Consider the following 15,561-nt stretch of genomic DNA (forward strand, 5'->3'; position numbering starts at 1 on the left):
GCACCGAGCCCCCGGGTGGCGGCCGCGGCCGGGCGGGAGGCGGGGCCGGGCACAGGGCTCTGCGTTCTTTCCCTGCCGTTTTGCAACGACCACATGCTTGGCGCCGAGCTCTGGCGGTCCCCCAGCAACATTCTTTCAGAGGATCAGCTGCTGCCACATCAAACCTTTTCTGTCCAGCTCTCACTGGGGCCCAGGGCCCGCCACCTTCGCCCGGGGCCACAAGGAAGCCAGCGCGCATTTCAGGGCGCCCTGAGCAAGTCTGTGCGAGGCCGTGGCCGAAACCCGAGGCGTGAGGGCCTGAGCAGCAAGGGGACTGCTTTTTAAAAAACTTTCCCTTGTGTCAGATTTCCTCAATAAAAAAAAAAAAAAAAGTAAAAACCAGACAATAAAAACCTTTCATTGCACAAGGGATACACAAGTATTCTCAGGGTCAAGGGGTGGGCCGCGCATCCCCTCCCCCAGCAGAAACACGAACACGGGTCCCATGCTCCTCACCCCAAACCAATAACTGTGGCGGAGAGGGTGGGGGGCTCCCCTTGGCCCTTCCCTGGGATCACCCCACGCGGCCCAGTGGGGGGGGGGTGGTCCCGGAAGGAACACCTGGGTCATTTTGGGAAGGGTTGGGGGGCTGGGGGGCTGGAGACCCGGGAGACAGCCGGGAATGTTCTGCAGCTTTCTTGTCTGTCAGTCTAACTCGATGTTGTGTCTGGAAGCTCTTTCGTGCACACGTGTGGAGCCACACAGTCACTCTGAACAGCTGCGTGATACTCGCCTTGTCCCCTCCATAGAGGCTGTAATGTTTCAAATGTATTCAAACGTGCCCCCCATCTCCCTCCCGCGTCTGGGACACCTGCCGCTGTGTGGGCTGAGACCAGGCCGCTGCTCCCAGGGGGCTCTCGGGCGGGCAGCACGTGGCTGGGCGCTTGCTGAGGGAGCACTGCGACAGTGGCATCCGGAACCCAGGCTCCCCGGGACAGTGAGCGTGTCCGTGGTGGAGCGCTGGTGGTTTCAGTTCCAGCCTCGCTACCGGGATCCAGCCATCCTCAGCCTCTCGGCTATGGCTGATTTCAGATGGCAGCTCCTGGGGCGCCCAGGGGGCTCCGTCGGTGAAGCGTCTGCCTTCCGCTCAGGTCACGATCCCGGGGTCCTGGGATTGAGCCCTGCATCGGGCTCCCTGCTCAGCGGGGAGCCTGCTTCTCTCTCTGCCCCTCCCCTGCCCCGGCTTGTCCTCGCTCTCTCAAATAAGCTCTCTCTCTCAAATAAATAAATAAAATCTAAAAGATAATGAATCAAATGGCAGCCCCCCCGACAGGATCCACCCTTGGATCTATGGTGGCCTCGCATCGTGGAGCTCTGCCCCCACGTGCCCAAGCCTGCGTTAGCATTCACCAGGATGAGAGACCCCATGGAGAGAGGGGACCCACGCTCCCAGCTGTCCCACCCAGGTGAGGCCCCCGACATGAGGAGCCCAGCCAACCTTGTGGGAGCAAAGAGGAGCATCCCAGCAGAACCCAGCCCAGACTACAATTCCCTAGGGCCATGTGCACACGAATGGTGGACTGGTTTGTTAGTGGGCCAGTTACCTGAAATACTAACTTCCTTAATTGTTGCTCAGTCCCCAAGCCTGGTTCTTCAGCCTTTCCATCCATTGCGCGAGCTTTCTAATTCCTTCCATAAGCCCTCTTCTGCTTAGATTCACCAGAGTTGTTCTGTTGTTTGCAACTAGGAGCAGTGGCTGGTATACACATTGGTGCTGGGAATGGACCCCAGGTGAGCGGCCCTCAGAGAACATTGGGCTGAAAGCAGAGAAACACCCAAAGACCCACCACGTGTGGAGCTGGTGACAACGCGGGGCAGCGGGGCTCTCCCACGCTGTGGGGGTGGGGGCACTGGCACTGTCACCAAGAGGGTTTGGCAGCGCCCACGAAAGCGAAACGAACACCCCGTCAACTCCACTCCTAGGGGTACCCCCGAGACAAGTGAGTCCACCTGTCCTCCAAAGGGCACGCGCAAGAATGCTCACAGAGGCTTTATTCAGAATACAACAATGCTGGACACAACCCTGATGCTCATCAGCTGTGGACTAGGTTGGAAAATTGTGGCAAATTCATATAATGGAATTCTGCTTTGCTGCGTGGAACGACACGCACAAACCTCATAGACAAAATACTGAGCCCAAGAAGGCTGACACCGAAGGGTACGTATTCTATGATTCGATTTACGTGAGGTTCAGTGTTGACAGAAGTCAGAGCAGTGGTTATGGGGGTGGGGGTGCAGTAGTACCCCAGGAGGAGGCATGAGGGAGCCTCTGGGGCTGAGGGAAGTGAGGAAGACTCTATACATATGTGTGATTATAATTATATGCATCTATCTATAAAGATACGTACAAATATACGTATATGTTATAAACCAGTAAAACTGTGTCTCGAAATTCCACGGGCACACAGGACAGAAATCTGGTATTGCGTGCAGTGCAAACCAGCTGATTCAGTTACTGCCTGTGGTCACCTGGACTGAAGTACCCACTGGAGGCAAAATGTTGGGCACCCTATTGCTGCCCGTAAAATAGCATGAAGAACAAAGCGTATTCAAGGATTGTAGGCTCAGGGCAGTTGTTCCCAATGGGACTGAAGCAAGGGTGAAGCAAGTGAGCCACTTTACATGCAAAACGTAAAGATGCACTCAGCGTCAGGGGATAGACACCTTTTGTCCCTTTCTGCTACCTCCTTCCTGCTTCCCGAAAGGCAGACATAATGGCTGGAACCCCAGCAGCCATTATGGACCATGAAGTAACCTTGAGGATGGCAGTCACATGCTGAGACAGTGGTGTGGAAAGAGGAGGTGCCTACCTCCAGAAAGACTGCCTCATCTCTCCTATGTGAGAGAAAAAGAAAGTATCTCATATAAGTCACCGCTATTTTGGGTTTTCATTAGATGAAGCCGAAGCTAAAAATACCCAGTACAGGTGCATCCATCAGAGATCTGGCTTCATTGCTCGAGTGTCTGAGAGTCGTGCTAACTGTCTCAACCGGTTGATGGACAACGGGACTCCCTGGAGATCCATGAACTCCTCACTACGATGCAGAGAAAGGAACCCAGGACCCAGGACCCTGAAGTGTGCGCCTCTGCAGTTAATCCGTAGCCTCTGGACAGACCTGGACAGCTGTCTTCCCTGAACGTCCGGGGACATGGATGGGGGGAGGCGCCAGGTGGCAGGGGCTTCCCGACTGCAAGGGGGAGGATGTGGCTAGCTGCCCGTGAGGTGCTCAGGACCAGAACAGATGCCTTCACGAGCTGCTAACCCAGGTGCTTGAGATTCACAAAGGCGCACTGGGGAGCGCAGGGGGCCTGGCGGGACGACCACCCAGGAGGTGTCTGGGGGTTTGGAGTCAAGTCATGCCATGCCCTCTTCAGCAGGGAACCTCTCTTCTTCCAAGCCACGACCAGCTTTGGGCCCCAACACCTGAACATGGGTCCTGAGCCGCCCTCCGTGAACTAGACGGGATCTGAGCCACCAGCAGCAGGCAGAGTGGCCCAGTCAAGCCCCGGAGGCATGGGTGACTCGCACCTCCAAGCTGCTGCTGTCCTGCATCTCAGCCCCCGCTCCCTCGGCCCCCTACAGGCTCACGGGGAAAATGCAAGCCTGGTTTCAGGTGCACCACAGGCATTGTGGCCCTCCCTTAGGGACTGAAGGTTGAGCAGACATCTTACTCTCCATCTGGCTACAGGGAAGAGGGTCTGGAGCTACCTTGCCCGTGGAGGAGGCGAGGGGTTTGGTCAGAGAGCCTGGGATGGAAGGAGAAGGATGGGGGAGGAGGGACAGCAGGCTTTGGGAACTGGACGAAGACAGATGTCTTGGAATGGTCCCAGAGGACGAGGACGGTCATGTCTGGTGACTGTTCACGGAAAGGCCCCCCTGCGGCATAGACTCTCCCGCCACAGGAGTCCGGCAGTCTGCTTTGGGGCTATCTCGGCCCCTCCCCAGCCACAAGGGCCTGCTCTTCTGGCTCTCCGGGTGGCCTTGGTGGCAGGGAGGGAGGCTTTGCCTGGGGTGACCCTAGCCTGGTCACCCCGGCTGATGTAATCTGACCTTTGCTTCTGAGCCCTCACCTGGCAGCTTATGAGGCTCCCCACGGCACTTGCTCATGGCAGACACCTTCCAGCCGAGGAACGGACATTTATTCCAGATTGGGATCGGCCCTCCTCAACCGTCATACTGGTCTTAGTGCTACTGACCCTGGACTAGCCGAACAGCACAGAGGCCGCCCCCCACTCACGCAGGAGCCAAGGCCCGGGGATTCAGCATGAGCAGCCTCGGGATGATGGTGATGAAAGGTGGAAGACCCTGGATCCAGAGGCGTGTCAGCTGGGCCCGGAACCACCCTCCTTCCAGAGTCCTTATCATCTCCTGCCCAACGTGTCAACAACTGCTCTCCAGCCCACAGCACACGCTGAGCCCGTGGCCAGTACGTTGTTCTCGCGGAGCCAGGGAGTAACACGGGTGTGGAAGCCAGCGGTGCCCGGGCCGTCCAGCTGGTCACCAGCGGCGCACTCGGAAACTCGGGGCCCTGCCGCGTCAGGGAGTTTACACCCGAGAGACCAATGTCTCCACTACGAGACACCTCCATGTCCTACTGAGTTGGAAGGTGCCAGTCTCACCATGCCCTCGGGCCAGTCCAATGGGCAGAGAGGCGGCTCGAGGGGAGCCGAGGGAGCAGGGCTGCCGCGCAAAAGCATGCGGAGGGTGGAAGGAACTCGGGCGGATCCTCGGGGGGCAGGGGCCGAGTGTCCCCGGGCTGCGGGCTTCCTCACAGGCAGGGGCCCCGGGGACCGGGGCAGCGTAGCAGAGGAGAGCCGCAGTCGGTGCCCCCATGGGGCTAATTCCACCGGCGGCGTCCCCTGCTGTGTCCGGGTTATGCCAACGTTTGCTCTCTGTCGTCAACGTGCGATGCAGGTAAAATGATCGACTTGGACAACATCAAGGGACCGCCACAGGAGTGGCCAAGATGGTGGAGCGGGAGCTGGGTGCGCCATCGGAGCGGGGCGGGGGGCGGAGTTGAGGGGGGCAGGCGGGAGGCTTTGTGCCCCTGCTTTTGCATCTGCAGTGACAGTGGGGAAGAAGCCTGTGGCGGGACCTGCTGCCCAGCGTCCGAACCCCCTCCCACTGGCTGAGCTTGCACCGCCTCCCCTTCCCGAGGCCAGGATGGTCCAGAGGCTCGCGCTCAGACGCCGGCGGAGAGCGGCGGGCACGTGGCCTGGGTTCGGCCAACCAGATGCTTCCACCGGGGACCCTGGGCCTGGAGCGTGTATCACAGAGAAGCAGGGACAGTCCAGAGTTCCCATCCCCCTCGCAGCGGGGGCATTCTCACGGGGCCCCGGCTCGGCCCCCACCCCCGCCTAGATTCTGCGGGTCCCTCTGGCCGGCCCGCCCTGGCGCAGGCCTTGTTTATTTGTGGTCGGGCACCTTGCTGAGGGGCACGGAAGTTGTTCTCACAGGCACTGGGTCCCGTCCCTGGGCACGCGTGCGAGGACAGACAGAGGCGCGGTGCTGAGCTGGGGCCGCTCCTTCTCCCTGGAGCGCATCCTCCCCCCCATTTCCACATGCCCGCTGCTCTCATTCTTCATTTCCCCCCAGAGATCTAACCCCAAGTGGGTCCAGCCCGCACCTTCCCCCGCACCTCCTTTGGTTTTCATCACCTGTTATTCCAATTTTAATGACCCCACGTGTTTGCCTACTTGTGTCCTGACCCCCAAATCGTAGCTTCATGAGGACAGGGACTGTGTCTGCTCATTCTGTGCCCCAGGGCCCAGCACACCCAACATCTGAGTGCAGAATGAGCTCATGACTCTCTGCACCAACGCAGGAACTTGGGAGCCACAACGCAATTTTAGTGATCTCAGATGGGGGACAGCAGAGGACAGGGAAGTGAAAGTCGGCGTGGAAAATCCAACAGCTGCCCCACCCAGGTTCCCCTGCTTCTCCACCTGGAAACCAGCCGGACGGTGGGGGGGGGGGGTTACTGGGACTTCTAGGCACAGTGGTGGGCATTAGTTGAAACCTTCCAGTACTTTCTCTAAGCTCAGAGAGATCAGTGGAAACAGGAGGGCCCTCTGGTGGCCGCCGCTGGGGGTGGCTGCAGACAGGAAGCAGCTGGGAGCTGGGAAGCAGCGGTGGGGGGCTGGGGAGTGGCGCTGGGAGGCCCCTGGCTTCTCCAAGCTCCGGTCTAGTCCACGCCTGAGGAGTTGGTCAGGTAGAAGGGGCGGATGACCGCTTGGAAGCTGCTGAAGGAGCCTGCCGGGCAGGGGAAGAGGGAGGTGCTCCTGGAACTGTTGGTGCGCAGGGCGCTGGGGATCATGGCCTTTTGGCCCTCAAAGTCGGTGACGTGGGCCACGAAGCGCCCCTCACAGAGGATCAGGGCTTTGTTTTCATAGCCGATGGTGGGCTCCGAGTAGTCAGACTTGGAGAGGTGCAGGAGGGGGACCTCGTCCGAGGAGCATGAGAACCCATAGTTCCAGCAACTCTGGACGGTGGGAAGGTAGACCAGAGACCAGGAGATGCGCCTGGTCTGGAACAGGAAGCTGGGGTGCTGTGGGGTCTGGAAGGACCGGTAGGGGTCGTTCCAGTAGCCAGACGAGGCCCAGGAATTGCCGGAGACAGAGGCACTCCAGGTGGACGAGGTGTACAGCCGGGGCTGGTAGGCATCCTCGGTGAGGTTCAGGCCTCTGTACTGGGCCAGCAGCCGCAAGGGCACGGTGTGGAATTCCAGCGCCTGCAGGATCTTCTTCTGGAACAGCGCCTCATGGCTCCAGTACAGGGACAGGTTAAACTGCAGCTCGAACAGGTCCTCGGGCAGTATCATGGGGAACCGGACCTTCTCCACCAGGCTTTCCACCTCCCTGTGGGAAGGCTGCTTCTCCTGGCTCCACACGTCCAAGGCAGTCAGCAGGGCCAGCTCGTTGGGCACGGCCAGCTCACTCCTGGAGAGCAGGACCTGCAGCAGGGCCGTGGGCACGCCCGGCCAGGCCTCGGCCTGCGTCAGGGCCTTGAAGTTCCAGGCCAGGAATTGCACGCACAGCTCCTCCAGCATGGGGTCCTGCGTGGCCAGCGCATAGGTGTAGAGGTCCAGGGGCGTCTGGAAAGAGGGGTCCTCAGGGAGGAGGATGGCAAAGAGGCTGGCGCAGAAGCTCTGCAGCTGCTGGGCCCTGTAGTCAGAGGCGAGCTTGTGGAAGCACTTCACGGATGTCAGGGAAATATCCAGCCTTCGGGAGTAGAAGTACCTGGGAGGGGAGCGAAAGCTGAGCACCCGGTGCACCCTGCCCCTGCAGGACAACGGGGTTGCCTGGGTGTGTGCCGGGCCTGCCTCTCCAACACCACTGTTGACCACGTGTTTGCCACTGACCCACGGACACCCCCAGGGGTGCCAGCCATCGCGAGGGGCATTCCGTGCCCCATGCATTTATCCTTTGGGTCAACCCACATTCCAGTCTCAGGTTGGCTCAGAGCCACGTGCACAGACAAGCAGGCAGATCCCAGGGTCCTGGAGCGTGACGCTCCGTCCCTCACCCAAGGGAGGTGGCCCCACCACCTCCTGTTCCCCGCCTTCCCTGTCACTGCTGTCCCCTCGGCCGGCACCGCCCCTTCCTTCCTGCTGGCACACCCCCCCGCTGGACCCCTTCGGTCCCCAGCACCTGTCTCATGCCCCCATGACACAGGCATCAGCCCTGCTTGCCCCCTGTCTGCTTCCCCTGCCGACTGGGAGCCCTCGCTCCTGGTGACCCAGGGCACGACTCCAGCTGGGCCCGGCAAGGCGGGGACGGGCACCTGCCCTCGTCCTCAAACATATCACAGAAATTGACCTCACTGGGAGGGGCGCAGGCTAGCCACCAACTTCCCACCCTTGGCTGGAAAGAAACCATTTTCATCTCATTAAAAATTGCCATTTGTTGTTTTCTCGTAAATGTCACTTCCCGCTATATAAAGCTTTAGGTCTTAAGAACAAAAAGGAACAGTTCTTTTTAAACGGATTCTTTCTTTCTTTCTTTTTCTTTCTCTCCCTCCCTCCCTCCCTCCCTCCCTTCGTCCTTCCTTCCTTCCTCCTTCCTTCCTTCCTTTCTTTCGGGAACCAGCTGTCTCTATTTTTTGGAAAGCATGTCTGCTAGTTTGGGCCGACACCTTTGGCCCCCATAAGGCGAGGGGTGGTGGTGGTAAACGGATGCTTTCTGAACACCGGCCCCTGCAAGGCCCCAGCAGGGCGGCCTGGCGGGAGGGGTGACGGCCCAGGCCCAGGACAGGCTGGCCCCTCACGTCTCAGTCTCCTCATCCGGGGCACTGGCTCATGCGCCCTGCCGAGCATGTGCAAAGGCCCGGGTAAGACTTTCTGATGGGTTTGGAGTCGCAGGGATTCTACCTTTCACACAAGCAAGGTCAGTACGTGAGGAGCAGCAGGATGAATTCATAACTAGGTTGTAGGTTCTTGGAAATATTACACCATATCCTTACGTTACCTAAGAGGTAGGGGTGGTGTGTGTTTCTGGGCCACCTGATTTCTCCCCTACCACATCGCTGTCTGGGCCTGTGTGATGTGGTGTCGCGGGGCAGGTGGCCCGGACCCGCGGCCTCGAGTGTGCAAGGAGCCTCCTGCTCTGGGCGACACCCGGGCCCCTTCCCAGCTCTGCCCCAGGCCCCTGTGGCAACCCCTCACCAACCCAGGCATCTTGTTCCTGGTGAATTCGTAACCCACGGAGCGTTTGAAACCTCTCATGACAGTGGCAGTTACGTCGGGAGATGTTTTATGCGTGTTTTGTGGCAGTCGGTGTATCTGCGTGTGACGGTGGGTCGGTGTCAGTGTGGGGTACGCAAGTACGTGTCGGGGTGTGCGAACGTGTGTGCGGACGTAAGTGTGGCGGTGAGAGTGTATACGCACACGTGAGTGTGGCATGGACACGACTGCGAGCCCAAGCATGTGCACAGGTGTGAATGTGGGTGCACGCAGGTATGTGTGTGGGGGTGAGTGTGCATGTACGTGTGTGTCGTACACACACTTGTGTCCGTGAAAGCACCAACGTGCTCGGTGCCGTAGCCCCATGGTTTGCTGTCGGAGGGGAGGTGCCCAGGCCCAGGCCCCCATCCCAAGGGCGGTCACCTGATAAAGTCTTTAACGACAGGCAGGCACTCTGCGTCCACCTCCATGGTGACCGTGGGGCCCGGCTCCTTCCACAGGGCCTGGGCCTCGCGGTTGGTAGACAGGATCAGCCTGTGGGCACACAGGTCCAGGCCCTCCTCTTCCTGGTCCCTCGCCCTCACCCTGATGGACAGGTCACAGCCCCTCTGGCTGTCAAAGATCTGCTCAAGGGCTGCAGGGAGCTCATCCGACAGGTCAAGGGTATGGGCACCTCGAGTTTCTAGAAGGGGCAGAGGGGAGCACACGGTTAGGTCAGGAGCTGTCACCGAGAACACTTCTCCTCCCTGGACTCAGGCTCCTCCCGGCCCCATCTACTCAGGAAGGCTTGGGGAAGACGAGGGTGTCATTCCCCTCTGTGGCCCAGAGCTTCCCCGCCCCTGTCGAACACCCCTGGTCAGCTCCCCTGCTCCCCCACATTCAGGCAGCCCCTCCGCTGACTTCCAGAGTCCGAGGCCCCACCCGTTTAAAATCCTGACCCATCAAGCAATGACCCAGGTGGCACCTTCTAAAAACCCAAACCTTCTCCCTGGTTTGATGGTCTGAAGAGTGAGGGTCTTATGGAAACTCAATTTCGAGCTTTGGGGTCCCTAGCAGGCTCTCTCAGGAACTGAGGCCTAGAGAAGCGATTCCTCCCACCGACAATCCCAAAGCCTAGCTGGGAACTAAATCCCACCTGCTCTTTCTTTGCCACGAATAGGTTTGCATCAGTCCTGACACGTCAGCCAGGTGGGTTCAGCCCCCCATTCCTCCGGCCCCCACTCCCGGCCCCCACTCCCACATGGGCTCCCCACCAGGACTGCTCCCTGCCCTGCACCCCAGGTCCAGGTGCATCTCCTGCCCGCCCCGCCCCCCGCGACCCCTCCTTGTGTCAATGCTCCGATGCGCCCCCAAGCCCCGTGTGAAGCCCAGGAAGAAGGACAAGTGGACAACAATAACACCGGATTCGGGGACTGAAGAACACAGAGCACCTGGTGAGGTCAGCACACATGGTGGGGGGGGGGAGGGGAGAGGCGCGAGGACGGGCTCCTGCCATCGGGGCAGGTCAAAGGCACATTCAGCTTGCTGTCGAGGCACGTGGGCGCACGAGGACTGACGACCGTGAGAGGCTGGGGTTTAAAGAAGCGACAGGCAGGTGGCCCGTGCAGGCGGCCCACGGCTCTTGCCGGATGACCCGGGTGAACGTGGCATTTCTGAGCCGCGCCGGGAAAGGGCGGTGGGGAGTTCGGGATCACTGCTGGGAGGGGCGGGCCCTGGAGGCTCTCCTGTCCCCTCCCAGCCAGGGGGGCGTCACCGGGGAACCGGGCCCAGGCATGCCCTCCGCGTGGACGGCGTGCGTGCCCCGGGGCTCACCGTTGGCGCAGACCACGCCGGCGTCCTGGTTGTGTCTGCAGTGGCTCCTCAGCCAGCCCAGGGACCTGCAGCTGGCCAGTGAGGGCTCCGTGCCCGTGCACTCCACCTCGTCCAGCATGACCGGGCCGGCGCCTGGTGGCACAGCAAGGAGGACGGGGGCTGGGCGGGGGGGGAAGGGCCGTGCATGGGGCTGCTCCCCCAGGAGCCATGGGAGAAGCGCTCTGCGGGCCTCCCGATCTGTGACCAGGGCCCCCTGGCCCTCATGCTCCCCTGCGCCATCTGGACCGGATAGAACCTGGGGGCCCCCATCCATCCGAGCCGAGCGGGGCTTTGGGTTTACGCTGGGAACACTGTACCACAAAGCAGCCTCCGTTCGCTGTGTCAGGGGAGATGTCCCTGCACCAGACTCCTCGGGGCGGGTTGCCGGGGGGGGGGGGGGCTGTTTCAGGAAGGGACGCGCCCTGAGGGAACGGGATGGCCTGTCAGAGTCTCCGCAGAACTATTTCAAATGTTCGCCGGTGCTCCGTGACTTAGGAAGGCCATGTGCGTGTCTCAGGTGACAGTCCCTTCCTGGGACAGGCTGCTTGGCAGCGAGGCTCCGCTCTGGAGGACCTGGGGACAGGCAGGCCTACCTGGCCCAAAGGCGGCTCCGCCCAGAGCCTCGGTGGCATTCACAAACCCCAGGGCCCGGCAGACGACGCTGGCATCCGTCAGGTCCCACAGGTTGTCACACACGGTCCCCCACTGGCCTCTGTAGAAGATCTCCACGCGACCCTCGTTGGCGGTGTTCCCATCAGCCAGCCGCATGTCCCCATCTTTCTCGCCTACAGGGCTCCCGAGGGAACAAAGAGATCAGCAGGGATGAAGGCCGGGCAGCTGGGCCTCCATCCCAGCGGAGAAGCACCAGCCCGCCCCTCACTTCTCCCAACTGGGAAGGTCCCTTGTCAAGTTCCCCCCAAGAGGGTGCCCACTGCACCATTAGCTTTAAAGCCCCCCATCCATCCTTGAGGGCTCACCCACCGGGGAGGAGTGGAAGATGTGCACCCCCCCACCCCCACAGAGAGTAAAGCGCCTTTTCTTGTCTTTGAGGTCTGAGTCCTTCCTCCATGGATAGGAGAAGGAGCAGAAGGGGCAACTGGAGCCCCAGCACCTGAGGGTGGGGGGGGTGGGACCCTGGGGAAGAATGGGGGAGAAGGAGGGGCCCACGCTGACCCCACCTGAGGGTGTCTGGGGCTTGGGGTGCACCGTGTGCATCACAGCAAGGACCGCTGGGAGGGCTGTGGGGGAAGTCCTGGAGCAGCAGGCCCAGGAACCCCCAGAAACACCGGCAGAATGAGCCGGGTGTACAGAGAAAAGTGGGATTGTTCTGGGACAGGGTCAGGAAGGAGCTGGGTGCCATGCTGGAGGGCGGTTCTCAGCTGGAGGAGTAGCCAGCCTCCATGGGGTCACCAGGACAAGGAAGTGCAGAGCCCGAGGTGCAGAGAGCATGAGGACTGGCGTCTAGAACTCTGGAAGTCTGACTGTATGGAAGGGCCCTGACTCATGACACCCCTGCCCCCCACATTTGGCCTGTCTGATGGGCTCCTACTGCTCAGTTCCTCTGGTTCCCACGGGATGAAATGAAGAATCCTTTGGTGTCCCCCCAGAACCTACAAGCTACCATCACTTAGGATAACCAGGGCTTCAAGCAGGAGAGAAGACCCAGGCTGAACATTGCCTCAATTTTCTGCGAGGGCTCAAGGCCACAGAGAGGGGAGCGGCAGCTTCTCAGACTGCCGCTTTCAGCATTCCTGGGGCGCAGCTCACCTTGAGTCCCTGCAGCCAGCAGCCACATCCAGAGGAGCAGTGGGACAGCCATGGCCTCTCCTGGGAGGGGAGGCCCTCGTCCTGCGACGGAAGGAAGCAGCAGAATCAGACAGCAGAGCTGGACAGCCCTGGGGACTGGGCCCCTGTGTGTCCAGGACCCTTTAGACCCTAAGTGTGGAGGACAGCAGACAGGTACAGTCCCTGCTCCTCTGAGCTGTGAGTGTGATGGGGTCCCCCACCTGTCTGGGGCGTGGTCCTCCAAGGAGGACTAAGACTTGCCCAGACAATGGGGAGGGGACCTGGGGGAGGTCTCTAAGCATCGGGACAGTGGGAACAAAAGTCCATCTCAGAAAACCAGGCCCTAGGGGCGCCTGGGTGGCTCAGTTGGTTAAGCGACTGCCTTCGGCTCAGGTCGTGATCCTGGAGTCCCGGGATCGAGTCCCACATCAGGCTCCCTGCTCAGCAGGGAGTCTGCTTCTCCCTCTGACCCTCCCCCCTCTCGTGTGCTCTCTCTCTCTCTCTCTCATTCTCGCTCTCTCAAATAAATAAATAAATAAAATCTTTAAAAAAAAAAAGAAAAGAAAGAAAGAAAGAAAACCAGGCCCTGGGCGTGGCCATCAGTGGGGTTGGGTGGGAAGGGTGGAGGGAGGAGTCGGGGGCATGCGAGCGAGGCCCAGATCAGGAGAGGCCTGGGGAGGGGGGCTTTATCTTCAGGCAGTTGGACCCCTGTGGGAGGGCCTGGAGAGCTATCTGTGAGGCCCTGAAGGGAGGGGACACATCAGGAGGCCACAGAAAGCCAGGCAGAAGTGACAGAGAGGGCCAGAGGAGGTGGCTGGGAGCAGGGAGGAGGGGGATCAGGGCTGAGGTCTGGGACTGACTCTGCAGCTGGGTAGGGGCTGGGGGAGCAGGGTGAGGAGGAAATGCTGAGCGGGTGGCTGGGTGGGGACCTGCCTGAGATCAGAGTCCCCAAGAAACAGAAGCTCTGATAAGCTGGGGCCACCAGGGCCACACAGTCAGCCTGGGTGGGGGCACAGGGAGTATGGGGAGGCCCAGCTCTTCCAACTTTTGCCTGGAGTTCTTGCTTCTCTAGAATTATTCGGGCTTGCTTTTCATCTTCATCCTCAACCTGCTCCCCACCTGCTGTCTCCCCCCATGTCCCGAAAGTGGAGAAGTCAGTCATTGTCTCTCCAGCTCATGAGAATCCCGTGGCCCCCACACCACTCCTAGGCCCCCCCCCCCACTCCTAGGCCCAGCTCTTAGTAGAGCACCAGGCAGCTGTTGTGGGCACCCCTACAGGTCAGGGCCTGGTGGCCCCAAGGCAGCATCCCAGGTCTGCATTAACAATGGCCAATCATGCACCTGGTATATTGTACCCAAATGTGGCTGCCCTTGGGGTGGTCATGGCCACCTGTTGTAGACTGACTCCCTTGTATCCGAAGTTGGGATAGGGCTGCCTGGCTCTGGCTCATTTGGTGCCTTTTGCAAATTAGAAAAAGATACTCTTCCTTTGGACAGGCATAGGCCTGGGCCGAAATGCACAAACTGGAGAAAGCATACTGGGCTGAATTCCAAGCCTGCTTCCCCCTTCGTCCTTGTGCAGTGAGCAACCTGGGCAACTGTACATATAGAGACCCTATGGATCTGGGAGCAGCCATGATGGTCCCTGGGCTGAGGAAGAGCACCAGATCCCCAGTTGGGTACAAACAGGGAGATTATACCCACTAGGTGACATTGGGTAGAGAGAGGGACACCCACCTGAGAGCAAAAGGCATGAGCTTACCTGCCTGAGGTAACTACTGATGGCTGCCCTGGAGCCCCTCAGCTTCCAGCTGCAGGATCCCTCTGCAGGCTGTCCTTCAACCCAGAAAACCCTCCCAGGATGAAATGTGGTCAGGCTGGTCCCAGGAAATACCAGAGAAAACAGTCTAGTTTCGATTTCTAGAAACCACCTGACTTGGGTTTCTTCTGCGATTGGCTGCCAGCAAGGCTCCCTGGGCCCCTCCCTCCCCTCAGCTCTGACTGTGGATGTCGGGGTGGCAGTGGCCCGAGGCAGGCAGCGTAGCTGACCATAACCACAGCAAGACGGCCAACAGCTACACGTGAACGTGAACAATCTTCTAAGCTGGACGGGACCCCAGGGCTGGCGTTGGGGGAGGCCAGGGAGGGGAAGCGGGGGGACAGCAGGAGGCAGAGTGAGCGTAGGCACAGACAGGCAGGGTCTGCACCTGCCGGTGTGACTGTGGGCTCCCACTGAGCGCTCTGAGCCGTGTCCTGGGTCTGGCACATCGCCAGCAGGGGGATGCCGCCAGGATGGCTGCTCATTATGAGTCTGCCTGGCTCTGAGTGCTTGGCATGCCTGACCTCCCAGAGAGGCCCCCCTCTGCGAGGCCACACAGAGTCGTCCCCCTGACAGCGGGAGGGAGGCCCTGAGACATGAGACAACATGCCCAGGTATGCACCCAGCAACGGGAAGAGCTGGGCCCCACGTGCAGCAGTGACCCCCAGAGCCTGCACTGGTCACCAGCAGAGGACGCCACCCACCCCCGACACAGGCTGTTCTCCCAGCGTCTCACCACCAGCAGGGCAGGGGACAAAGCCTCTGGAGCGGCTGTAGAGTGTCCAGCCCACTTCCAGCCATCCTGGCCTCCAAGAGAAGGTGGCACGGCGGTTCTCCCTTGGGGAAGCACCCTCTCTCACTCCCACGCTGTGCTCTGAGGACCCCAGGCTCTGCCGGAGTCGGACCCAGAACTGAGAGCTCAGAGCCCTGCAGGCCCCTTGCCACAGGGTAATGTCAGGGAGGAGCCGTGATGGCAGCCAGTGTGGCGAGAGTCAGCTTCGGGCTCTTGGAGGGACCCTCTAGGGAGCATGTGGGCAGAGTCAGGACATGGAGGCAGGAGGTCCTGACGCTGTGGTCTGAGCCCCTGTCTCCAGCTGGCCTGAAGTCAAGGTCAAGTTCTGGGATTTGCAGTTAAATGAGGCAATCAACGCCCTCCATTGTTTTGGTCACCTGCATCCCAAGGTTCTGGATGAGAGCTGTCCCTTGGAATGTCCCCAGGTCTCTTTAGCCTTGTGGCTCTCAACCTGGTCTGCACATGAGAATCACGTGGGAATTTTACCAACTCCCGATGCCTGGGTTCACTAAGTCACCATCTCTGGGGTGGGGACATTCATGGGCATTTTAAAGCCTTCCCGGTGGCCGCCGTGTGCAGCCAGGGCTGAGAGC

The 15,561-nt window shown here is 60.2% G+C and overlaps 1 protein-coding gene across 1 annotated transcript; it reads right to left on the reverse strand.

The window, feature by feature from the left end:
* Positions 1–5,868: 5,868 nt before the first annotated feature.
* Positions 5,869–14,273, reverse strand: LGALS3BP (galectin 3 binding protein). The gene is made up of 6 exons (XM_036069581.2): positions 14,119–14,273; positions 12,339–12,419; positions 11,165–11,356; positions 10,533–10,664; positions 9,144–9,402; positions 5,869–7,278 (listed from the first exon to the last, which is right to left on the reverse strand). Exons 2-6 carry the CDS (start codon positions 12,388–12,390, stop codon positions 6,225–6,227), a joined length of 1,689 nt encoding a protein of 562 aa, XP_035925474.1. The 5' UTR covers positions 12,391–12,419; positions 14,119–14,273; the 3' UTR covers positions 5,869–6,224.
* Between the last annotated feature and the right edge of the window lie 1,288 nt (positions 14,274–15,561).

This window comes from Halichoerus grypus, chromosome 2 (genome assembly GCF_964656455.1).
Source record: "Halichoerus grypus chromosome 2, mHalGry1.hap1.1, whole genome shotgun sequence".
NCBI classification, from domain to species: domain Eukaryota; kingdom Metazoa; phylum Chordata; class Mammalia; order Carnivora; family Phocidae; genus Halichoerus; species Halichoerus grypus.

Excerpts from the sequence above, each read along its gene's own strand:
- LGALS3BP (XM_036069581.2), bottom strand. The coding sequence starts at position 12,390 with ATGGCTGTCCCACTGCTCCTCTGGATGTGGCTGCTGGCTGCAGGGACT. Across the intron at positions 9,403-10,532 it reads CGGCGTGGTCTGCGCCAACG|AAACTCGAGGTGCCCATACC; the intron begins GTGAGCCCCGGG and ends TGCCCCTTCTAG. Across the intron at positions 7,279-9,143 it reads GTCGTTAAAGACTTTATCAG|GTACTTCTACTCCCGAAGGC; the intron begins GTGACCGCCCTT and ends CTCCCCTCCCAG.